This window comes from Callorhinus ursinus, unplaced genomic scaffold, assembly GCF_003265705.2.
Source record: "Callorhinus ursinus isolate GAN/ISIS: 27379988/994484 unplaced genomic scaffold, GSC_fseal_2.0 scaffold11, whole genome shotgun sequence".
Taxonomy (NCBI): domain Eukaryota; kingdom Metazoa; phylum Chordata; class Mammalia; order Carnivora; family Otariidae; genus Callorhinus; species Callorhinus ursinus.
Window position 1 is genome coordinate 23,875,868 of NW_027397073.1, and position 25,434 is coordinate 23,901,301.

The window sequence follows — 25,434 nt, forward strand, 5'->3', positions numbered from 1 at the left end:
ATAAAGCTTGACCTGCACTCAGATGGGCCTTGTGCTGAAAACGGTCAGGAAGACAACATCGAGTCCGCCTTCTTTGAAGCATGCTGGTTGTTGACTCTTTTCCCTTCCTCCCAATTTCTGAGAAGTGGTTAGGAATTCCCCCTGTGTGACATCTGTTTACCAGCTGACTCCAGAAGAAGAGAGGCTATTAGAAGGGCAGCATGCATGAAAGACTTCGATTATGTGTGAAGGGCAGGAGTGGCGTGCAGAGACCCCGGAGAGGAGAGTGGAGGGCTGGGTACCAGCTCTGCCCTCAACCAGCTGCGACCTTGTGCAGTTAGTTCCTCAGAACCTGGTGCCTGCCACCTGCTGGATTATCTTGCTGGAACTCCCCTCCCAGATGAAGAGAGATGCTGGGGGCTTTCAGAATGACTGTCTAGTCCTGATGAGCCATGTTTTGCCTCCAGGACCCAAATTGCCCTAATAAAGTGGGGAGAATACTGAACCAGGTCAGAGCACCTGGATTCTAGTTTGGGCTCTACAACCGATTGTTTGGCTGATGCACAAGCTAGCCCTGTACTACTGGCCTCATTTCTTCATCTGCTAAATGTAGCTAAAGCAGATCATCCTGATGGAAGAAATCAAGGAGGTGATGTAGATGATTTGTGAGAAGCATAAAAATTTTGATAAGTAAAATATATAACCATTATTTAAAATACTTTATTTAAAAAAAAAAGTATAATTCCAGAAGGAAAGTTCTTTATACCTGCCCCCCATCCCCTACAACTGCTTTCTCAACCTTGGCATCCTTGGCATTTGGGGCCAGGTAATATGCTGTTGTTGTGGGGGGCTGTCCTGTCCATTGTAGTATTCTGGTAGCATCCCCATCTCTGTGACAACTAAAAGTGCTTTATGATTGCCGAGTGTTCCTTGGAGGACAGAATCGCATCCCCCAGTGGAGGACCGCTGTCCTACACCACGTGCTTTGATAGCATCCCTTGTTGGAAAAGTCTTTCCCCTCTGCTGCTTCCTTTATTCAAAAAACATCTATCATACCCACTATTCACTGGACACTGGGCGAGGACAAGTGGAATGACAGAAAGGGCCCTCGTCCTTGAGGCGTTGCCAGTTGCTGATCACGGACAACAGCATAGAAGTGACTGCCAGAGGGTGTGTGGGAGTGCTGCAGGAGCAGAGAGGTCAGGGCGGTGCTTACGTGTGCAGGGGGGAGGTGGTCTGGGGGAGTATGATCCCCGTGGGCTCGCTGGTTGGAGGAACTAGCCAGTTTCCTGAGGCCCGGTCCCCCGAGCTCAGAAGTGGCCAACCGTGGGAGTCCCGGGGCCCTCGAGTGTGACTGCAGCACTCCACAGAGGCTGGAGACGGGTGCGAGCAGGCAGCGTGGCAAGAATCAGAGGAGTGGCGCGTGACTGCTCAGGGGAGCCGGGTTCTCAGCTGTCGGCTCTGCTGAGCCTGCACATTGATTGGGAGGATAAAGTATAGCCCTGTGTTTCAGTGTTTGGACCCTAGAGATCTTTGGTGACTTTTTCAATCCAGAATTAAGTGGTGTTTGTCCTCACCACGGTCCTCCAAAATTTAATAGGTGGGGAGGAGCTGCTTTTCCACTCCCGCCCACCTGGTAACACATGCAGGGAGGCTGACGGGGAGATGCTGGTGACAGCTCTCTTTACCATCGAAGGGATGAGATTAAGATAGAGAAGGCTGGCTGGCTTTACACATCCCCGGGGGCTATGAACAGGGGGCGAGGGTGACGAGATCTTTTTGGTGGAGTGTCTGCTGGTTTTTTCCTAACAGGGTTCTTCTTTTCTATCACTTAGGCCTTAAAACCAACCGGTGAATTCTATTTGGGCAGATATTCTCAGTTTCTGTTGAATAAATGAGGAAAAGGAGCTACAGAGAGGATATGTTGCCCAGAGTGGCATAAGGTGTTAGTGGCCGTACCAAGTTTTCTGCTTTGCCCTTGCTCTCCTCCCCCATCCCGCGGGGAAGAGAATGTTGCCGACTCGGGAGGAAAGTGCGCGTGTGAGCAGGGCAGTGGGGAGGGCTGCAGGTGGGCCCCCAGCCCACGAAGGACAAGGGGTCGCAGATGCTTGCCAAGCACGCTGCCCATCCCCCACATACACCGCAGACTGAATCAGACCCGGGCCTGGAGAGCACAGGGGCAGAGAGCCTCGGAGGAGAGGTCTGCAGTCCCCAGGAAGCCTTCCCCGAAGCACGAGCACACCTGCCTGCATTCCTAACTCGGGGCCCAGCTGACCACCTTCGAGATGAGAGCAGCAGAGCCTGCGTCCCCAAGGCTGCCTCGGTCACTCCAGGTCGCGAACAGCCTTTGTGCCCCATGTTCTCAGACTCCTCACTACCACTGCACATTGGTTAAGGTTTTTCTGGGACCCCAGAGCCGTGCTGTGTCCTGGCAACACCTCAGAACTGCTGCAGAGGGGATGACCCTAGTGAGAGGCTCCTCACCTGTACTCCTTTGGTTTTCTTTCATCCTATAAGACCTTCTGCTGAGGAGCTTTTTGCCTATTTAAAAAAAAAAAAAAAATTAACTCCTCTTAAGTCACTGCCTTGCTCAGGACTGTGAAGACTTTAGTGCTCAGTTGTCCCTTACTCAAGAGCCATGGGTGCCATGGGACCGGAATAATCAGGAGGACTTCCTGGAGGAGTTGGGTGTCCAAAGTAGCAGGACTTGGGCAGGTTCGGGGGCAGCAGGAGAAGGCCAAGGGGGCACAGGCCTGGAGGACGGTGTGGGTGTCTCCCGGGACAGGGAGCCCCAGGGCTGACCTGGAACGCAGAGAGTCCCTGGACTCAAGGTCAGCTCATGGTCTTCAGTCACCTGGAAGGTGCCTGTGGACCCAGTGCCTCTGCCTCGAGGGACTGCTGGGTCCTTGGCGTAGGAGAACAGCTAGCACTGGGAGCTGAGCAGCTCATACAGAGAGGTGGGAGGGCGGGACGAGTCTCCGGTGGGGAGCTGTGATCCGTCCTGCAGAATCCTGAGTGGGCCCAGCTGCTGGGAAAACTCCCAGAGTTGTCAGCGAGGTGGCAGACACGGGTGGTAAGAGGCTGCCCCCTGGTGTCCTAGAGATAAAGCTGCCCAGCTCTCGCCACGGGGCAGACAGGTCTCCTGTCAGCGTGGCCAAGGTGTGTGCTACAGCCAATGACCGTGATCCGGGGATCTGAGCTCAGCCCTGCCTGCCGCCCACTTCCCAGAGCAGAAGGAGCACAAGACTCGTGGCCCCGGGCTCGAACTGAGCTGAGGAACAGCCCAAACTATAGAGATTAATTCTAGTTCAGCTGAGTTCTTTCCTTCCCCCCGCCACCGCCCCTGATTTCTATAGCCACCCCTGGCCACTCTCCCCCCGCCGGCCTCTTACAGCACCAGTACCATGGTTCTCACCTACGGCTTTGTGCACTTCTATACACTTCTCTCCCAGTGCAGGGAGTCTCAGCCCAGACCAAGTCTGATTGCTGATTGTACAGTGTCCTATTCGACATACGTGTTGGAGTACTTGCCGCTTTTCAGGGCTACACAGCAGTTTAGGGCACAGGAGTTGTTGAAGACATGGCTCAGGTCCCTGAAGACGGGAAGATTAGTTTCTTTATCTTAACCAGGAAGTTGTCATGATAGCAGCAACAATGCATGTGTGCTAATGTCGTCCCTGGTGCTGGTCCAACTGCTTTCCTGGGCCGTTAGGTTTAATCTTTGCACTAACCCTAAAAAAGGGATACTACTATTATCCCCGATTTATAGGTGAGGATACGAAGGCCCGAGGAGGTGATATTGCCTTCCTGAGGTGACACATGCTGCTGGTGAGTGACCATGTCACAATCCGAACCCAGCTCTGCCTGGCCCAAAACTCACCCTTCTAACTCCTGAGCCAAATACTGCTTCTGGTGGTGAACGTATATGATTTGGCCTTTGAATGCAGATACCCCCATGGGTGGAAATAATAAGGGAAGGCTCTGGAGAGGAGGCATGAGTGGGTCTTGGATGGTAGACAGAATTCAGTTATGCCAAGAAGAAGATGAGGTATCCCAGGTGAGACCAAGAATGTGCACAGAGCTTGAGTGCTGATATGGCTCATGCGCCTGCCAATCAGTGTCCTTTAGTCGGTGCTTGGCCCCTGAACTTGTGCTCAAGGTGCACGATGGTCTGTGTCTCGATGCAGGAAGAAGTCCTCTGTCCCTCTCTCCTGATCCATTTCTTTGCCAGCACGGCCACTCACAACTTGTCTGACTGTTTTGCAGCTTTGACCCCAAGAGAGCAGTGCAGCAGCTCCGAGCGTGCGGGGTGTTGGAGACGATCCGAATCAGCGCGGCCGGCTACCCGTCCAGGTAATGCACCCACCAGCCACACCTCCTGGGGCAGCCGGAGCCTGGCTCCCCAGGGAACCCGTTTCCACGCTGTCAGCCAGAGACCCATCCTGCATAAAGTTCCTGGACACTGAGGACCCAGGCAGGATGTTGACAGGAGAATATCATTTTGGTCTGGGAAGCATGGGAATCCACGGTGGCATCCTCTGGGGCAGCTTTTCCCATTTTAGATTGGCACTGGTCTGAACAAGGGGCAAGCTAGAGCTCCAGAGGGGATTTCTCCTTCACTCCCATGTTGTTCCCTTTACTTTTTTTTTTTTTTTTGGTAAAATACGCTTATTTACTGTCTGAATCACTTTGAAGTGTACAGTTTGGTGGTACATTATTTGTGCACCCATCTCCAGAACTCTTTTCATCTTGCAAAACTGAAACTCTGTGCCCATTAAACACTAAATCCCCATTTCCTACCCCCTCCAACAGTTGGAAGCCACCGTTCTACTTTGTGTCTGTTTTTGACAACTCTGCGTCCTTCAGATACGTGGAATCCTACAGTGGTGGTGACTGGCTTCCTTCACTTAGTCTGATATCTTTAAGGCTCCCCCATGTAGCATGGGTCAGAATTTCCTTTTTGTGGCTGAATACTATTCCATTGTATGCGTAGACCACTTTTTATTTATCCATCCATTTGTCAATGGACCCCTTTACCTTTAAAAATCAAATCTGTGATGGAAAATACAATCTTGAATTTCAAAAACCACTATCAAGATCTAATTTGCACTGTGGATAAGTCTTTGAGCCACCTAGAGTCTGTCGAAGCTATGTCAAGACTGGATCCTTTCTAAATGCTTGCCTGAAGTAGGAGTGAGGTATGGATAGGGACCTGCTAGCTCTTGTGAGGTCATACTGCGAACCAGCATCTCACAGACCAGGTGTCTTCTGCCGTGAGCTGAGCAGAGCTGAGCTGAGCCAGTGTAGCAGCTCAGAGCGCACGGTGTTTTCCCCAGGGTCCCCTGTCCTTGGAAGTCCCGTATGTGTCAGGAGGCGGAGGGAGCTAGAGGGAGCTGGAAATGGGGAGGAGGACATGCAGGCCAGGCCTCCCTCCCCCCTCCCTGCCATCTCCAGCTGGAACTTGGCCACTGCAGTGGAGGTATGCCTTCATAGCAACAGGTATTGACCATGCAGCAACGTAACCAGCAGCAGCTCCCAAATTTAAGACCCGGGAAGGAAATTAGTGATGGAATTAGGAGTTTGCGTTCGATGCGCAGAGTACAAGAACCGCCACTAATCTGGAACCTCCAGGCAGCTTTTCAAAACCCAGCAGGTTGGAGCATTGTTCAGGACGGTCTGCTCTGGCCAGAGTGGAAGACTGTTCGTGTTTTCTTTCAACCATGTCTCTCCCTGCTCAAGAGAAAGACAGGGAGTATCCTGGGGCTCCGTCTCCTTTCCCGAGCCTAGGGTCTGAACACAAATGGCTGACAACTCCATGATGAAGGAGGTGAGCCATGCTTACCCTTCTCAGGTGAGGGCTCTGGCCTACCTTCTCCCTGTCTGCCCTGCAGGGCCCGGCATCCATGTTTTGATTGAGGGAATGGGGCTTAGGCCACGGGCACAGTAGCTTTGTCTTGAGTTCAAAGAACTGTGGTCTAGCCAATTGGATCAACTTCCAGTGGCTGCTGCAAGCACAGCATTCAGATCCGACGGGGTTCATACAATTTACAAACGTGGCAAGGACCTTAGGGAGCTGCCTAGCCGCTGCTTCTCAGAGCGTGCTCCCCAGGCAGCCAGGCTCCACCCCTGTTCCTGCTCCCCTATCTGCTGGCCTCCCCCCAAAAGTCTTTAGTCTACCATCTTCAGTCCACTGTTTCTCAGAATTACTTTGCAACCCGTTAGCGGGTCAGGAAATAAATGTAATGGGTCATGAACGGCATCTTATTTAATGAAATGACCCGGGATGGAAAATAGAAGATGGCAATTTGTGGTAGAAAGGGTATTAGAGTGTGAGCTCACTTCAGCTTTATATATAGACATGGCTGCGTCATGATGTAAAACACACTTTTGCTATTGAGGCCCACAGAAGGAAGTGAACTGCTCAAGGTCACTGTGGCTGGGGTTGAGTGAGGACTTAGAACCCCCCTTCCTCTGCCCGGCTGCGTGCTTGTTGCCAAGCATCTGACTGCTCATGTCGGTGAGTGGTGCCATCCAAACAGGGGGATCAGAGGAGAGAAGAGCAAGGGTAGGGTTTTCTGTCTGCTCCCTGGGGCTGGGCCCAGACCTGAGGCTTGGAGTAAAACTGCACCCTGCCGGCCCCCGCTTGTAAATAGAAGTCCAGACTGCAGAACTATGTGTGGCCTGGGCTAGAGCCAGAAGAGCCTGTGGTTGAACCCTTAGCCTTTGGAGTCTGGCCTGGCTTGCGTGGTCAGCTCCCATCCTCATTGGCTAGGTAACCTCAAGTGAGTCGATCTCCGAGCCTGGGTTCCCTTATCACTAAGTAGTTCCATCATAGGTGGTTGTAATGAAAGACATAATGCATCTAAAGTCTTCCACACGTTGCAGGCACCTAAGCATTTAATAACATGTTTATCACTCATTTAGATACGAGCAAGAAACTGCATCCTTGTGGATGTAATTATCAGGATAAAACAGGCCTATACTAGAAATATTTAGCTTTATTTTTTGTCTGACGTGTCTGGTCACCTCAAAAGAGCATTCCAAAGTTCTCTAAGGAATTGAAAAGGTGGGTCTAAGAATTACCTATAGTCTGTCAAAACTGGAGCTGAGATGTCCCATGTTCAACTGTTGAGGGTCCTTGTGCAAGAACCTTCGGGATCATGGATCCTCACAGCCACACCTGTGCTTTGCAGCACAGAGGCCTCCAGGTGAGCCGAGGAGCCCAGGTGCTCATCTCTGTCTCTCACATATAACTGGTGCTGCTGGGGGGCTTGTCAAGTGGGAAGCGTGAACGTTGGGACCCTGCCACGCCAGGGGAGAAGAAACCAGGGAAGCGTGTGAAAATGAGATACTCTAGGGCAGCTGAAACCGTGGGGATCCATCTCAGGATGTCAGGAGCCACGTGTTTTGCCAAGAACTTTCTAAAACAATGAGTTGTTTGATAGTAAGACAAGTGCTTTGTGAACCTCTTGTCTTGGAGACCATCAAGGAAAAGCCAGGAGTCTGGGTCTGTTGCGATTAGCTCTAGACCATGCTTTAGTCCGAGGTCCCCTTGCATCTCTGCCGCCTCGGATTCACCCACTGAACTTGCTTGCAGCCTCGCAGTGAAATCCGAGTGACCGCGTGTCCCACCCACACTCCTGCTGGTTTGCTGGTGCGGTACAGAATCCTCTGTTGGAAGAGGTGGAAGAGGAAAAAGGGCAGGGTTTTACTCCTGTGGTCTTACCTGAGCTTCTGTAGAATGAGAACGTGTTCTTGCCTTCATGTCACCTCTCCTGTTAACCTGGCCTCCTGCTCCATGTCTCCTCCCCTGTCCAGCTTCTAGCTCTGTGCCAATGGCCGGGAGGCCATCAAGGATCGAAGTCATGACCTCAGCCCGTCAGGAGTCACAGTCTAGGAGAAGGGATAAAAACCTAAAACAGAGAGCAACATAGAATTAGGCCAAGTTTGGAAGGAAATGTGGCTTCAGGGAGGAGGTGAGGTTTGAGGTGGGGCCTTGAAGAGTGAGGAGGCTTCGGATGGGTGGGGAGGCAGTGGGAGGATTCGGCCAGCCTGGGAGCAGTGCCATGTCCAGGCACAGAAGGGAAGAGAAGTTTTCCTGCCCAGCGATCTGGGAAGAGACCTTCTTTGCCAGTCAGTCCTCATTCATTCTTCCTGTTCCGTCTTCCAGTTTTAGCATGCTAGATAGGCTTTTCTCCTCATCCAGACCACCTCTCCCTGGGCCACTGTGAGAGCCCGCTGCTTCCAAGTCTTTAGACCTCTCCTGCCGTTCGTTCCACCTGGCTGCAATCAGAGTCACCTGCAACGTTGAGATGCCCACAGACTCGCCTCTTAGGGGGCAGCCGATGGGTGTCTTTCCTGCCTCCCTAGTTGATTCACACTTCTTTCTAGCAGCTAATCGCAAGGACGTCTGTACCTTTTGTGTTCATAATTGCAAGTATTGTGGAGAGTGTAGGGAGGGAAGGAAAAACTGGTATTTTCTGCTCCACAGAAAATGTTACCTAATGCTGTGATTTGCACGTTTGGGCTTAGGTCCAGAGTGCTGCCTTACCTTTGCTGTCTTAGAAGATTTTGCTGAAGGCTCAAAGGGAAGATTCCCTCCCCAAACGGCCATTTGAAGTATTGTCTTTTGGAAAGAGGCGCCATAGTTTTATGGCACTTTTGTTAGTGTTGAGGTAGAGCTGAATCATCCATATTACTTCATTGCTAATCCCCTCTCCCAGAGCCACAGCACCCAGGGTGGCCTTTCTTTGAAAGGTGAGCGGTGGGGAGAGGGCTGGGGAGCAAATCTACCCCACCTGTAATCTTGTGACTCCGCACATCACCTGATGCACCTGCCAGTCATGATAACCATTTGGAGTGACCTCACTGCTTAAACATCTCCCTTACTGCTTCATCCCAGAGGTTGGGGTGTCTGCTGTATCTGGGGATAAAGCAAGCAAGGTGGTACACCTGTGTACCCATCAAGATGTTAGCTTTTGAAGGAAGCTACCTCAGAATGTAGAGCCGAGCAGTCATTTTGTTAGCCTGACTCTGGGAGACGTTTGTGAGCCCGGAGGGACCTGAGCAGACTGGGGAGTCATCTCAGAAAGAATTTGCCTCCATGGTGCTAAGACTCAAGACAGCAAGGTGATTTCACTTGCTTTAGCTTGTCAAGTAACCACAATTTTGCAGAGCTGTTGTCCAAGGAAACTTCAGTGGCTTCTTTGATGAGGGGGAATTACAACGCAGAACATTTTCCTACATTTCGCCAACTTAAGTGGCCAAAGGGCACATGCCAACTCTTTCCAGGGAAGAAAATGCCAAAGAGGAAGGAAACGCATGGCCCAGGGTCTCAGGGACTTGTGATGAAATGTCTGGAGGCCACTTCCCCAGGAGCCCATGCAGAGGGCAGCCCTTTGCAGCTGCGATTTCAGGCCAAGTTCCTGCATCCAGCCTACTGATGCCGTGGGCACAGGACACTCAGCCCTGTTCTGAACCGAACACGTGCCCAATACCCCCCCAAGCCCAGCCAGCCCGAGAGGACGCACTCGGGGCAGCGGGCTGGCGACTGCTCTCTGGAGGTCCCTTGTCCCGTCCTCAGCCTCTATACTTGTCTATTTTTATCTTCTTAAGAATTAAGACTCTCTGTGAGTCTGATTTAAAATGAAAATGTATCATTCCATTTGAAATGTGCTGCAGTGACTAAGAAATATGCCCATTACCACGTACATAAAGCACTGTGATAAATGAACTGCGTGGGAAGAGCAGCTCGGCCACTGTTACCTGGCTCCCCCCCCCCCCGCCCCCCGCCGCCCCGGATGTGTTTTATGCCTGTATGATGCTCTGTCTCGGGCGGGGGGGTGGGGGGTTGCAATGCAGCTTTGTGTCCCAGAGGACTTGTGAAGCAAACTCCATTTAACCACAACACGTGTGTTGTGGGAGGACGACTTGAATATGCAAGGTTTATATTTAAAAACAAAACTCCTAAATCTTCTGTGTATCTCCTCTTCACCTCAGAAAAACTCAGCAGCACCTTCTAAAAAGACTTCTCGTTGGCAGCCTCCATCCCTCAGCCCCCATGTGGACGAAACACAGGACTGTGGAAGGAGGTGGAGTCTTGAGAAGCTGCTGGGTTCACCTGCCCATTTAGTCACGATTAAACAGACATACAGTTACCTACCTTGTGATTAAAAACCCCACCACAGTAATGTAGAAGTTACTTTGGAGTGAAACAGTTCTTTGTCCCGAGATCTTAAAGCCCGCCCTTGGGGCTCTTGTGCCTGAGAGCTGCGCTCGCTTCCTTGGACTGGAGTCCGTCACAGGGTCCTCAGCTGGGGCTGCTCATCACAGCCACGGGGAAGCTGATTTGCACATACGCTCTGCCTTGAAACTCTCCCTTGGAGGAAATTGTTGGTCACTGGTCAGCTGCAGCCACTTGGTTGTATCTGGGCAGTGCCAAGACTGATTAGATTTTCTGCTCCTCACTTTGGAACTCGGTTCCAGCTCAGAGCCAGTGGGGAAGAATTAGGTTTCCTTCCCTCAGCAGCAAAGCTTAGCAACCTTCAGACCCAGGGCCACCTCTGAGTCTGAGCCTGTGTTTCCCAGGACATAGGGGACAGAGGGAAAGGCAAATAGAGGCTAATCAATGGAGGTATGAGTGAGAGGCGAATACCCTGCTGCCTGTGCACTAGGAACTCCTCCATGGGTATCGGTGCTGAAATAATGACAAATCCTATGTTTTATGTATTGCCTTATAAAGGCCCTCCACAAAATCTCATTTGTTCATCACACTGACTTTTAAAAATTGAGATATCATTTATGTGTGATAAAAATATTCTTTTAAAGTATGCAATTCTAGAGTGGTTTTCATTATATTCCCAGCATTGTACAACCATCAGTACCAATTACAGAATGTTTTATCACCCCAGAGAGAAACCCTGTTCCCATTGGTGGTCACTACCTCTTTCCCCCTCCTCTCAGCCCTGGCAACCACTAACTTTTTCCTTCTATAAATTTGTCTATCCTGGACATTTCATACCAGTGGAAGCCTATAAGTGACCTTTTGTGTTATCCGGGTTTTAACACGTGTCAGAACTTTATTCTTTGTTGCCTAATACCATCGTATGGTAAGGATACACTATGTTTCATCCATCATCAGTCGATGGACACTTAGGTTATTTCCGCTTTCTGACAGGTATGAATGATCTGCTCTGAATATCCATGTATGTATTTTTGTGTGAACATGTATTTTTATTTCTCTTGATGATATACCTAGGAGTGGGATTGCTGGCTCTTATGGTAACTCTGTTTACCCTTTTGAGGACCTGCCAGACTGTTTTCCACCGTGGTTGCACCATTTTATATTTCCGCCAGCGATGGCTGTGGCTTCCGGTTTCTGTACATTCTTGCCAACAGCTGTTATTGTCTGTTTTATTTTAGCCATCCCAGGGGTTGTCAAGTGGTATCCCATTGTGATTTTGGTTGTATTTCTCTGATGATTAATGATGTTGAGCGTCTTTTCATGTGCTTATTGGCCATTTGTATATCGTCTTTGGAGAAATGTATTCAGATTTTTTGTCCATTTTTTTTAACTGGGTTGTCTCTTTGGTGCAGTAGGAGTTCTTTATATTTTCTAGACACTAGTTGCTTATCAGATAAGACTTGCAAACATGCTCTCCATTTTCACCCTTGTGATAACCTGCCCTGCCATCTGCGGGGGTGGTTCTTGGTGGCCTTCTGTTGTAAAGATGGTGTGATTTAGAGCCTCATATGCTGGTCTAATTGGAGGGATTCTAGCCTAGAGTTTGTTTTTCCAGCCAATCCCGCATGAGGGGATCTGCTCAAGGGAAGGGAAGTACACCGTGTGACCGCTTTGACAGATCTGCTCCATCTGTTCACATTTATCCACTGAGGACCACTCAGGGAGGCATGTTCCCTAGAATGGTCCCACATGTAGTTGGTTAAATCCATTATTAGACTCTAGATGGGAACTCAGTCAACCAAAACATCACCCTACTGAGTTTGCTCTGCCATTCACAGCAGCTGGGTTTACCACATGCTGTCTTGAGCCTGAGGAGCTTGTTATAAGGAAGCATCTTTCCGACCTTGCCTCTGCCTCTGATTTCCCCATTCTCATCAGGAGCCATCATAGGTCCTGGGCTTTTCCCACACACCCAGCTGTGAGTACTCTAGCAGATCAGCACACCTCCCTAGCAGGCCAGGGGCACGCAGGGTGAAGGAGGCCTTCATTCCACAGGAAGCACGACATTGAAGTCTGTGAGTCCAAATCCAGGGAGAGCAGGGCTGAGTATACATTCTGTCCCTGAGGCCGCTAGGACTCCATATAGCCCAGGATCCAGGCCATAGTTGGGGCCTAGTAATAGACTAAAAATGGGAGCTCTTCTCCCACCATTAATGTGAAATGGCTGGAGGTGCAGCAGGCCTAGGCCTGACTTAAAAGACCTGTCCAGGCCAGTGAACCACACGGAACCACACAGCCATAGTGCAGGCCGGAGAGGACCTGCCCATGGCCCCCTCGGGAGGACGGAAAGCAGGAACAGAAGCAGTGGACTCACACTGTGGAGGCAGATGGTAGGCATGGTTGGGTGGTTTTCTGGACTAGAACTATGTTCTATAGTAAACATTTTGCAGATATTTGCAAACAACAACGTTTGAGTATCTCGAGGAGTGGCGTGGTAGGGAATGGTCTTGAAGAGGTTCTGTGTCCATTTGAGCACAAAAGGATTGTCCGGCTCCAAAGCCAATAGTGTCCTTTTTGAGAAACACTAGTAGAATGAAAAGGTTTAACATTTGGAATTCCAGCCTCCTTATTGGTCAGGAAAATACCCATTCTTTGAAAATGTAAGTAACTGTGTATGAAGATACTGTGTTAGGTGTTGAGAAGTTTAAAAAATGTATCCTAGCCCGGCCAGAGGAGGCTAAAGTCGAGCAGAGAAGCTAACGTATACAAAAACCATCTTTTATAGACGGTATAAAGCCCTGCATCCCCCAGGGAAACAGGAATCGTTAATTGCTCCGGGAGGGAGAGATTCTGTGGTAGTGGAGTACTTCAGGGGGAAATCCTGGACATGCTGTGGTCCTATAGAGGGGTCTTTCCCAATTCTTACATGGCCACAAAAAACCTCCATCCAGATGTCCCTACCAGATCAGGAAGTTCTGTTAAATTCTGTTTTTTGAAAAACAATCACATATTCTGTTTAGCTTCACTTGGGAGGTTTTTCTTCTACAAGTGATGGGGTCTTTCCTGCGAGGACTTTCTCTGTAAAAGTACAGGGGTCCACGGAAAAGAGAATCCCGCTTTGATTCTGGGTCCTCGGCAAAAGGACATTCATACATGCCCAGATCCCATGGTGGCCATGTGCTCCTTGGGAGGCTCATGAGGGGGAGTACCCCCCCAGTCCCTACACAGTGGGTGGCTTATGTTCTGTGGGCACCTTCCTCCCCCATCGGTGTCACCCTGGGGCAGGTATTCAATGAAGCCTTTGTAAGAAAGAGGGTGGGAGTCAGGCAGGAAGGGAGAGTAACTTGGATGGGGGAGAGGGGCTTTCTAAGCACTCCACATCCGGGAACTCCTCGGCCACCCCAGCGTTGGAGGTACTTCGTGAGGTGGGTGATGTGCTTTCCGTTTTGGAGACATCCATGTGGGATGAGTGCAAGACTTACCCGAGGGCACGCTGCCCGTCGGAGGTGGAGCAGGCATCTGTACCCCAGGCTTGTTCTGTACTGGCCTGGAGGTCTGTGCAGTCACATCTCCCTCCTGTCTTGTTTCCTTGAGCCTGTAACCTCCCTGAGTTATGGAACTGTCAGCAGTAAGAGATCTTCAAATTAGAACCATTTAAGGTTTTTAGCCCAGCTAAATGCTGCTCTGATTATTTCCCCCGGAGAAATTGCAAACTCGTAGGGAGAAATAAGACGAGTACACAAATAACTGTATTGCGGGGGGGAGGTGCCCTCAGAAAGTCACACCAAAAGTGCTGAGCTGCCTCCGAGGGAGAGCCCACACCTCCCTGAGCAGGCAGGAGCAGTGGCTTGATGGAGCTACATGTGGATGGGTGGGCACGAGGAATAAGGAGACTTAGACCTTACAAAGCCCTTTTCTGTGTACATCCTTCCATTTGCACCTTACCCTACATGGAAATATCAGTAGAGAGAATGGCCTGTGTTTAAAGCTTGGGGTTTGGGGCAGAAAGCTCAGGAGAAATCTGGTAGCGTTCGCGTGCATTAAAAACGCGCCTCTGGTTTGTGGCTTACCATCTCTAGGTCTGTTCCTAAGCCTCCAGAATCAAGATCGGTCAGACCTCAGGAGTTTTCTTGACAGTTATTGTGCATGACTAGAATAATTGAAGTGGCCTTTAGCTGGGCAAATAACCTTCAATGTTTCCATTTCTAAAGCCGCCTGTTAGAGATGGCCAGGAATTCGGTGGGTTTTGTTCCTAGTCCCCCTGCAACTAGAGGGGCGGGGAACCACGGAAGCAAAGTAAGTGAAGCGACCCTTCCCCAGGCCATAACCCGGAGGCCTCGGGGGCCCTCGTGCTTCTCTGCTGTCCTCCTGAAGGAAGCTGCACGTATCACGGGGAGCCCGTGAGCAGGGCCATGTAATGCCTGGTCCGCTCTGAACAGAACAGAGGCTGCTGTTACCTTTGTGACAGGACTAATTAAAAGGTAAGAAGCGTGGAAACAGAGGGTATGAGTGGTCGCCAGGGTCTGGGAGGGAGGGGAGAACGGGGAGTGACTGATAATGGGCCTGGGAGCTTGGTGGGGGATTATGAAAATGTTCTGGAATGCTGTATTTGGTATGGTTGCACAACTTTGCAAATATTAAAAGTAAATTTTACGGCATATGAGTTATCTCAGTAAAGCTGGGTTTTTAAAAAGGTATAACTTCTAAACAACCATCTTACACGGTGGGGGAACAAAATGGGAATGCTTTTTGTCACTTGCTCTTATGCTCCCCCCACCCCCGACACCCATCACTAGGTTAGAAGTCTTCCCCCAAACCAAGGTAGGTGGTGACCAAGGTGGCGGAGATGCAGGGAGCTCAGTCTGGGTTTTCCTTTGCCTCCCATGGTGCTGAGAATGGCCTGGGAGGGAAGAGGGACCCAAGGCCCACACTGGCAGATGGTTGTGGAGTGCAAGGAGAGGCGCTCTAAACCAACCAGCCTCCCAAGCACATGGTGCCCACCACCCTCCAGGAGTACCTAGTAGTCCACAATGCTCAGTTCTTTGGATGAAATTTTATTTAAGACAAACGTGCTCCAGGAGGAGGGGTAGGATCCATTTACTCCCCACTGATACTTTAGAATGAGCTGCATGAGCAACTGGACATTCAGTGAGGCCACAGGTGATGATAAGTGGTAGATGCACAATCTCCGGGCAGCACCTAACTGATTTCCAAGCAGGCGACGAGGACCACATGTGTCCCTGGGGACAGGGTATGTGCAGCACCCCCTGATGCTTCCAAAGGGGCGAGTGGGGGCTGATGGTGCACTCTGCCGAGGACGCAGGACCAGGGGGATGGATGGCCGGCTTCACCTTCAGAGGGATTTAGATTGGGAGTTCAGGCTTGCATTAGTTTAAGTAGAGCTCTCCTCAAAGGCCAAGAAACAGACACAAGTTCCTCTGAAAGATTCCCTTCCAGAACCTACCAAAGCACACTTACTAAAAAGGTAGTGGGATTATAAGTGCTCTTCAATTTTTTTTTTTTTTCTGTGAGTCGCTGTACATTTCCTTCACAGGGGGCTTGCATTACTCTAATGAACAGGGGGGATATCCTAAGTGAAATCTACTTTGGGGAGAAAAATGGTACGTTCTAAATGTACCAAAATTCACACACCAAAATGTGTGAATGGTGGTGTTGCTTGGGGTTAGGATACCGCTTTTTATTTGCTTATGTATACTTTTCTGCATTTTTTAAGTTTTCAATGAGAAGTATTAATTTCATAAGAAAAGACCAACTTTTAAAAACCAAGCCGCATTCTAGGCAAGGCTCCTTCTCCAGCAGCGTAGTGGAGTGCCACGCTTCTGTGTGGGCAGAAGCCCTGTAAGTGGTTCTGCCTCTGGTGAGCCCTCGCAGAGCGGTCTGCAGAATCCTCCTTTCCCCTCTTCCACTCGTGATTCTGTAATTCAGCCACACACCGAAATTCTCAGAGGGACTGGACGAATACCAGCCCCTGGAATGTTTTTGGCTGCTCAGAGAACAGCTTTATGCCAGGAGTCGTGACCCCATGAGGCACTGTCTGTCATAGCCCGTGGCCTTTGTGTGGCTGGGAGGCAGGACACGTCACCTGATGCACCTGCTTTCCCTCCAGGTGGGCTTACCATGACTTCTTCAACCGGTATCGGGTGCTGGTCAAGAAGAAAGAGCTCGCCAACACAGACAAAAAGGCCATCTGCAGGTCTGTCCTGGAGAACCTCATCAAGGTGAGCTGGGCGTGCCCCCGGAGGCTTACCTGGATGCCCAGAGAATTGGGGGGTGGGGAGTTAACAGCATTTTTTGCTCCTCATCCTTCCTCTTAAAGCTGTTTGAGATATTCATCCATTTTCCAACATCAGCAACTGTAGAAGAGAAGTCCCTTCACATATATAGAGTACTTCCTACCTTTTTTCACATCTCGGCACACGTACAAAGTAGAAATGTTTGTACAACCCCCTGGGGTTTGCTGCTGGCCCAGGACTCTGGCTTCTCCAAAGCCCGAAGCTCTGTAGATCTGCCCACCTGCCCATGCCATGCACCTGCCCACACCGCACACCTGCCCAGGGCCTCTGATCCGAAGCCCAGGCATAGCTTGGAAGTCAGCAGTTGGGGAAAATAGGTGCACTTCTCATATCTACTTACGGCATAACTGGCCTCAGGCCTTACCCCAGACGCTTGTTGTAAATAAGGCAAAAGCTGCAATCACAACAACCTGAACTCAAACCTGAGTCTTGAGACTGGAGCCAATTGCAGCCTTTTGTGAGGGGCAGATCCTAAATATTATCTCCACCGTATTCAGAGATCGCAGCAGGGCATGGTAAAAGTGGTCTCAATAAAGGGTTACATCAAACCCTTTCCCTTTCAGAAGGTAGTGTAATGGAGAGAACTACATCAAAAAAAAATGTTAAATTCCCCGTACAGTTCGCCCTCAAACAAAGTGGGCAGTATGGGCATCAATACCCCCATCCCACTGCAGTAAAAAAAAAATCCGCATATAACATGACTTCCTGAGACTGAACTCCTAGTAGTCTACGGCTGACCGGAAGCCTGGTGCGTGGTGTCCTGTGTTGCAGACACAGATCCTTTATTGCCAAGGACAGTCCTTGTATTAATGTCCACCCCCTAGTTATAAGCACTGAGCCCAACACAGAAGGAACGTTTGTGGAACGGAGGAACTAAGTGAATTCCCTGATGAAAAATTATATGAACGTGTGCTGTTTGCTTTGCTTGAAAGGCCTTTTTCCTCTTCTGCTGGTCCACCTAGGTTCCTCCCTCCTTCCCAACTGGGCTTTTAGACTGCCTTCTGGTCTGTGAAGCCTGTCTGACCTCCCAGGTAGAGTTCGTTACCCCCAGCTTTCCTGGCCAACAGTGCTCACTGTCTGTCTTCCGTTATTGCATTTGTCCTCTCGTCTTGCAATCAAGGGTTTGTCATTTCACCAGACTGGGAACCCCGAAATGGCAAGAATCCTGTTGTCTTTGTGTTCCTGGCACCGTTACTGGTTCTTACAGGGGCTCTGAGTTCGTGCAGGTGGCTGCATGGGTGACGAGCGAGGTGGGCCTGTTGTGACTGTCACCTGCCGATAGTGGCTCGTGGTTATGAAGCACCTAGGAGTCACTTTCCTGACTGCTTCACGTACCTGCCTCATCTGATCCTCACGGTGCCTTAGAAGGAGGATACAAGCATCGTTCCCCGTTTTACAGATAAGGGAACTGAGGTGTAGAAAGCTGATAAAAATTGCCCCAGGTGTTACTGGTGGACTGACTCAACACCCTCGCCCCCAAGCCACTCTGGATCACGTGCCCCTTGAACCAGTCTGATCGATTAATGTCACCGTGCGTAATTATCCTTTCCTAGAAGGACCCTGGAATCAGTGCTTCAGGACTTCTCCGGAGACCTTATATTTCCTCTGTTTGCCCACCACCCCCCTTTATGGGGCCACATCTTCTAGTCAACAGGGCTGCTAGGGTGAAGCCACACGGGAGCCTAGAAGGGCACCTTCCAGCCCCAAGCAAGTGCTAGTGCTCTTTAGAACACAGTCATTAGGGAAGAAGCTGGGGGCATGTGGGCCGGGCAGCAGGTGCTTAACAGCCTCATCCGTGGGAGGGGGACCGGGGGCTGCTTCATGAGGTGGTTCACGAGGGATGGTCTCCTGCAGGGATTGTAGGAATGCCCTTCATCCTCAACCTGAGTTTGGTGGTTCTTTAATTCCGCCAGTGTGTATTGCATTCTTTCTGTGCTCTAACCTGGAGTGGTCGAGGGCAGGCTCATAGAACAGGATAATGCCTGCACCCTGCCCTCCGGGACCACTAATCACTGACGTGATTACAGACCTCGCGGGAGGGAATCAGATCGTGGGGGCCTGAACCTTAATGCTGACAGGGGAGCAGAATCTTATTAGCAAGTATCTCCAGGGAGCCCCAGGAGCATAGGGAATTATGGACGTGAGTAGTGTGAAGAGGAGATGGTGTCACAAAAGGGGCCTGGTGCCATGAGAGACCACTGGCCCAGGACTCCTGCGTCTTGGTATCTCCAGTGAGACCTTGAGCAAGTCACTTCACCATTGCAGACGTTGGTTTTGCCACCTGTGAAATAAAAGGAGTGGCTTGGGATGGATTACTGAGATTCCTTTCTGCTCCTTTAGTCTGTGATTCTTAGAGAAGCATTCTCAAAAGATGAGCCCTGGGGCGCCTGCGTGGCTCAGTCGTTAAGCATCTGTCTACAGCTCAGGTCATGATCCCAGGGTCCTGGGATCGAGCCCCGCATCGGGCTCCCTGCTCAGCGGGAAGCCCTCTCCCACTCCAGTTGCTTGTGTTCCCTCTCTTGCTGTGTCTTTCTGTCAAATAAATAAAATCTTAAAAAAAAAAAAAGACCCCTGATTGGTATGTGAGTAGTGTAGGCAGCAAGTTTTAGGGGTTAGAGAAAGCAGATCTCTGAGGTAGGAGATGTGCGCAGGACACAGGGGCTAAGGGAGTGTGACACTCGGGCTAGTGGTGAGTGGTTGCAACAGGTGGAACCTTCAAAAGGATCCTTTTATTTGTGATAACAGTGGCTTTCCAGACCAGATCACACCCTTCCGAGTGGCTTTTCCAGAATAGGAAACAAGTGTGTGGACTCTGGCTGCCCCAGACTCCCCCAGGTCCTGGCTTGGCTGAAGCCTGAGCAGCCAGGCTGCTTTCTGACTGTGAGGGCTGAGCCACCCACCTTTTGCTCCCTGGCCCCGCCACACTGAGAAGGAGCCCCTGCCAGTTGGGCACTGATGAAGGCAGGGCCTTGGCTGCCTGGAAGCTTCCCACCCTGATCCAGCCCTGTTCCTCACAGCATATGCTGGGAGCCCGTTGGGTACATGGCCCTGAACAGAGGCAGGGATGAGAGCCAGGCCCGCACCCCATCCCTCCCAGCTTCACCTGCGGCCTGGCTGTGAAGGAGATGGTCAGAGACAGTCTCGTTGGACTCTGTGTTCCAGCTTCGGCAGCTCCATCCTCCCCGTGCAAGGAGCCTATAAAGGGGGGTGATTCAGCGTTACTTCAGAGCCATTTGTCAACCTGAAACATGTTCTTGTGTGTGTTTTCCTTAGACCTTGGCTCATTACTTCTTCCTTATGGTCTTTATGCCAGTGAATAAAATTAGGAAGAAGTTTATTTACAAAGAGTACTCAGTTACAGCGGGTTAACTCTCAGGTGTTCTATGCCAGGCTGGTGCACGAGCACACTGCTGGGTCACCGTTCCTTATCCACAGGGTAAGCACAGGGAAAGGTAGTTAATTTGAACCCAAATAGATATAATTAAGACAGTAATTATGTGTCAAAAATATCTCAAAACATAGTCTGAAATCAAAAATTATTTGGAGGGTTATTTGCAATCTGGAATTACACATACAACAGGGTGGTGGTTTGAGGATAATCTTTTTTAAATGACCCGAGTGGGTCATTTCCATGCTCAGAGCATCACCAGGGGCTTCGCATCCCAACTGTGTGCTGTGGCCTGCAAGGCTTCTAGGGATGAACTTCTGCCAGCCTCCCTCATTTCCCCCACGCTTAACCACCCTGGCTCTCCTGTTCCTCAAACGCACCTTGCTTTTGGCTACCACAACACATTTGCATCTCCTCTGCTCGTCTCCTGGAACTTTCCTCTTCTACGTTTTCCCGGGGCTGCCTCCTTAAGTTTATTCGGGTTTTTGCTTATATATCACCTCCAGAGAAATGCCGTCCTGCATTATCCTATTTTAACATCCCCATCCCACCTATAAAGTCCCCAGTTTTATTGTCTTCATAGTCTTTACCACTGCCTGAAAATTTACTCAGCCTTTGCTTGTCTTCTCTCGCCATGATGTCAGTTGCTTGAGGGCAGGCGTCTTGCTCTCTGCTGCACCCTGGACACTTCAGCCCCGTGAGTCTAGTAGAAGGGACTTAGCCTGCTCACTGGATGCTGAGAGTGAGTCTGCATCTAAGAGCAGGGCTATTCAAACTCTGGCAAGGGAATTCTGCCCCAAAGAACTGGGATGGTGGGCATGTTGTCTCACTGATGCCCCCCCCCCGCCCCGCCTTGTAAAGGATCCCGACAAGTTCCAGTTTGGCCGCACCAAGATCTTCTTCCGGGCAGGCCAGGTGGCCTACCTAGAGAAGCTTCGGGCCGACAAGTTCCGGGCAGCCACCATCATGATCCAGAAGACGGTCCGGGGCTGGCTACAGAAGGTGAAATACCGCAGGTTGAAGGCCGCTACCTTAACTCTGCAGAGGTACTGCCGAGGACACCTGGCCCGCAGGTGAGCCAAGCTGGGGCAAATCTGGATAGCAGAGTGGGGTGGGGGGACTTAGCTGGTTGGCCTCTCTCAGCCTAGTTAGAGTGGTTCTGTCTGTACCCCAGCTTTCTCCCAGGAGCTGGGCACCCTTCTCCCACGCCCTTCTCACCTGAGGGAGTAAGTCTAGTTCCAAGTCTCTTAGTTCCCCCAGTCTGTCCACCATTTTCCCGTTGCGTAAATCCCGAGGTAATCTTTTAGATAAGGCGACAAATTCCGCCTTTCACAGCTTCCTGATTTATAGCAGCAATTTCCAAATCCCTTGGGAATTTGGCAATTAGAGCTGGAAAGATCTTTGGAGGTCCTGTTGGGGAGTCATTGAATGGAGTCTGCGCTGAGGGTGTGACTTGTCTAAACACCTACAACCATGCAGGGTGGAGCCTGGATGCCAGCCCGGCTCCCCAGCCCAGCACCACGCAGCAGAAACTACCTCACCTCCTACCTGATCTCATTGGGTGGATGAGGCACCAGAGCATTGTGAGCATCTCCACTGAGAGAGCACATGGGACATGGCCTCCCCTAAGACCCACCCCTGGTTCAAAATCAGCATGCTCTCAATATAGGGATTTCCTTGGGGAAGTGACAATTTGCCATGAAGTCTTGTATTTGGAAGGCAAACTTTCACAAGTGGCTATTCAGTCACTTGGGCTGGAATGTTAAAAGGGGGGTAAAAACCCCTGAGTTACAAGTCAGAGCAGGCATCCTTTGTACCATAAAGTTAGAAGATTGCTCCTGCTGACGCTCACATCCTTGCCGTAAGCTATTTATCTGGGCATAACCAGATTCATTACCACTGAACCACCAAGATCTGATCTCTGGAACAAAAGCTAGAGAAATAAAAAGCTGTCATTAGCATCAACACGAGATAATCATCAACAGTCGGGGCAAACTAGCCAAGTCCTTGCTGAATACTCCTGTGCGTGCAACTCTGTCTTACGTGGCGGATGGTGAGGATCTGAAACGGAGTTGGCCTGCGTTCTCCCTGCAGGAGTTTGTGTCCCAGGGATATGCAGGGCCCACTGAGGGAGAACGTGCTTACGGAGAGCTAGACTGGGCGATCAGACTCCCTTCAGCAGGCAGGGTGTGGCTGGGGGGGGTTCCTTCCTTCTCTGGGGCTCTGCTAGATGGTTTCTGAGGGCTTTCCCAGCTTTTAATGTTCTGAGTCTCTGAGCATTTGCTATGAGCCTGGCACCAAACGAAGCCCTGAAGTGAAGGTAAGAAGTGTCGGATTGACTTTGTCTTCCCTGGGGGTGTGGTGGGGAATGTTGAAGTGAAACCAGAAAGTCAGGGGTCCACATATAATGCATTCTGGGCAGAAAGAGTGAGGGAGATGAGAAAGCAGGGAGACATGGGTGTGGGCCTAAGAAGGTTTTATTCATTCAGCAAATAGATACCAAGCACCTCCAGGCCTGGCCCTTACTACATGTCGGGGACAGGCATGATGGAGACCCGGCTCCTGGTATCTCCAAGCCGAGTGGGGCAGAGCGGACAGACAGAAGCATAAACACGTGATGTCCCTGGGGACTGCCCAGGTTGGAGTGAGGGGCTCCGTGGGTGGGGGAGCGAGCAGATGGGGATCGTGGGTTGGTCAGACTCAGACTCCTTAGACATTCTGCTGTTCAGAGCCTGAGATTCAGGTGCCCGTGGCGTTGCTGCATTCTGTCAGAGTGATTAAAGCTGGCGCAGCCTGGAGTGTCCAGGCAGGGCTGAGTGGGGAGAGGCTTGCGTTCACAAATGGCTGCGAGGCCTGTGTCAGCAGGGCCCGCCCGTCTTCTCCCTCCCCAGGCTGGCTGAGCATCTGCGGAGGACCCGAGCAGCTGTTGTGTTGCAGAAGCAGTGCCGCATGCGGAGGGCCCGCCTGGCCTACCAGAGGGCCCGCAGGGCCGCCGTCGTCATCCAGGCCTTCACTCGGGGCATGTTCGTGAGGAGAATCTACCAGCAGGTGTGGAGCTGCCCCCAGGGGACTCGCAGGCTGCAGGTTGAGAACTAAAGCAGCGGGGCTGCCCGGGGGGCTCAGTCGGTTAAGCGTCTACCTTCAGCTCAGGTCATGATGCCGGGGTCCTGGGGTCCTCATCAGGGAGTCTGCTTCTCCTTCTGTCCCTCCCCCCACTCATGCTCATGCTCTCTCTCTCAAAAATAAAATCTTTTTAAAAGAGAGCACTAAAGCAGCCATAAATAGATTGTCACCACTGCGAACATTTGTAAGGTGCTTCTAATTTTCTAAGTGATTTCACACCTTTGCTCCCACTGAATCCTTCCAAAGTCCCATGAGGTGCAGTGCATTAGGGTTTTCCAGAAAAGTGGAACCCATAGGAGATGTACATGTGTGTATATACATATGTCGAGATTCTCAGGAAATCGCCCACCCAGTTATGGAGGCTGGGAAGCCCCGCCATCGGCTGTCCACAGATGTCATTCAGTCCAAGTCTGAAGGCCTGAGAACCAGGGGAGCAGATGGTGTGAATCTCAGTCTGAGGGCAGGAAAAAATGAGACAAGATGTCCTAATTCCAGCAGTGAGGCAGGAGAAAAGGGGGTGAATTCCTCCTTTTGTTCTCCTCAGGCTTTCAGGGATCGTGCCCTGTCCACCCTGGGCAGTGGGGGAGTCCACCGACTCAAATGCTCATCTCATCTAGAAACATCCCCACAGACACACCCAGAGGCAGTGTTTAATCTGGGCACCCTGAGACTGGTCAAGCGAAGGTGTGACGATAACCATCACGGGTAGTATGGGTGCATATCATTATGCCCCTTGGACCGCTGAGGTGCTTGGGGAAGCTGTCACCTGCCCAAGGGCACTTGGTCAGCCAGTGGCAGAGCCTGGTGACCTGTCTTGGGCTCACTCAGATGTGAGAGCAGGGGGCGTTAGTAGGCATCAAATGAGGCACCCCTCATTTGACAAGTTAGGAACCTAAAGCTTAGCAAGGTGAGGTCAGGAGAGGGGGGGATCCTCTCCTCCTTGCCATTATTCCAGTGAAGCTGAAGGACTCGGGGAGCCTTGGTTCAGGACACATCCATTCCACCATATCACTCCCGTACAGCTGAAGCTCAAAGCTCAGATGGAGGATTGATTGGAAGGAAATGTCAAAAATATTCTTTGCTCCCAGAAGGAACATTTCTCTCTTCTGTGGTCAGAGAAAGTATGACTTTCTAAATAATAAAACTGAAACACTAAAGGGACCATGGAAAAACAAACATGGTCAGACACCAGGGTGGAGCATGCCGATGTAATAAATTTCCTTCCAATCCTCCAGGCAGTACGTGAGTCTCCCCTCTTCCTGCCATGCAAACCCAGCAGGTGTGTGCTTGTCCCCCGCCAGGTCCTCATGGAGCATAAGGCCACCATTCTCCAGAAGCACGTGCGGGGCTGGATGGCACGCAGGCACTTTCAGCGACTGCGGGGGGCGGCTATCGTTATTCAGTGCGCCTTCCGGATGCTCAAAGCCAAGCAGGAGCTGAAGGCCCTCAAGATCGAGGCCCGCTCCGCAGAGCACCTGAAACGCCTCAACGTGGGCATGGAGAACAAGGTGGTCCAGCTACAGCGGAAAATCGATGACCAGGTCTGTGTCCAGAGCTCCCAACCAGGGGCAGTGGGTCCGGGGGCGGGGGGGGGCAGGGCATGTTTAAGAGAACTCCCCAGGGAACTGGGTGCACCAGGGACCTGAGGAAGCACAGATGTCCTGAGGGTGTCACCCCAGTCACGAAGAACGGCTACCAACTATGGCAGACAGAATAATGCCGCCCCCTACCCAAAGATGTTTGCACCCTAATCCCTGGCACCCATGGTTATGTGACCTCACATGGCAAGTGGAACTTTGCAGAGGTGATGGAGTTGAGAGGTCTTGTGATGGGGGTATGAGCCCAGATTATGAGTGGACCCAGTATATTCACAAGGGTCCTCATGAGGGAGGTAAGAGGGTCAGATTAGGAAGTGAGGCAGTGGCAGAGGTCAGCGTGAGGCAGGGCCATGAGCCAGGGACGCAGGCACCTCTGGGAGCTAGAGCAGGCAGGACCGTATTCCCCACTGGAGCCTCGAGCAGGAACACAGCCCTGCTCTGACCCTTTGAGACTTCTGACCTCCAGAACTGTACGGTCATAAGGCTGGTAGTGTTTCAGTAGATTTGTACTGCTGACTTAACGGTGATTTGTGGTACCAGCAAGAGGAAGCGACTACACTTGCCCAGAGTCATGGTTTCCTGCCCTGGTGGAGGCAGCCTGGAGTGGTAACGAGAGCGGACATCCTAGTGCTTTGTCTCTGTTAGCCTGTTAATCCTCACAGCATCCCCGGAAGGGAAAGAGAGTCACACAGGCGACAGTGGCAAGGCCACAATCTGAGCCCCACTTGTCTGGCTCTAGAACCCATGTTCTTCACCACTCTGCTCTTCTGCCTCTGTTGCATCGTGTGGTGGGAAGAGCACTTGCTTTGGAATCCGAAAGAATCCAATTCAAATTGAACTCTGCTGCTG

General features: G+C 51.1%; 1 protein-coding gene across 3 annotated transcripts in view; it reads left to right on the top strand.

Annotated features, from left to right (window-relative positions):
* The window catches only part of MYO5B (myosin VB), a 345,264-nt gene that overhangs the window by 256,766 nt on the left and 63,064 nt on the right, over positions 1 to 25,434 (top strand). For all 3 annotated transcript variants that reach the window (XM_025886612.2, XM_073898217.1, XM_073898218.1), the window contains exons 17-21: positions 4,246 to 4,332; positions 16,290 to 16,401; positions 20,726 to 20,937; positions 22,756 to 22,912; positions 24,289 to 24,528. In XM_025886612.2, the coding sequence (XP_025742397.2) occupies positions 4,246 to 4,332; positions 16,290 to 16,401; positions 20,726 to 20,937; positions 22,756 to 22,912; positions 24,289 to 24,528 (808 nt within the window). The remainder of the gene's footprint in view (positions 1 to 4,245; positions 4,333 to 16,289; positions 16,402 to 20,725; positions 20,938 to 22,755; positions 22,913 to 24,288; positions 24,529 to 25,434) is intronic.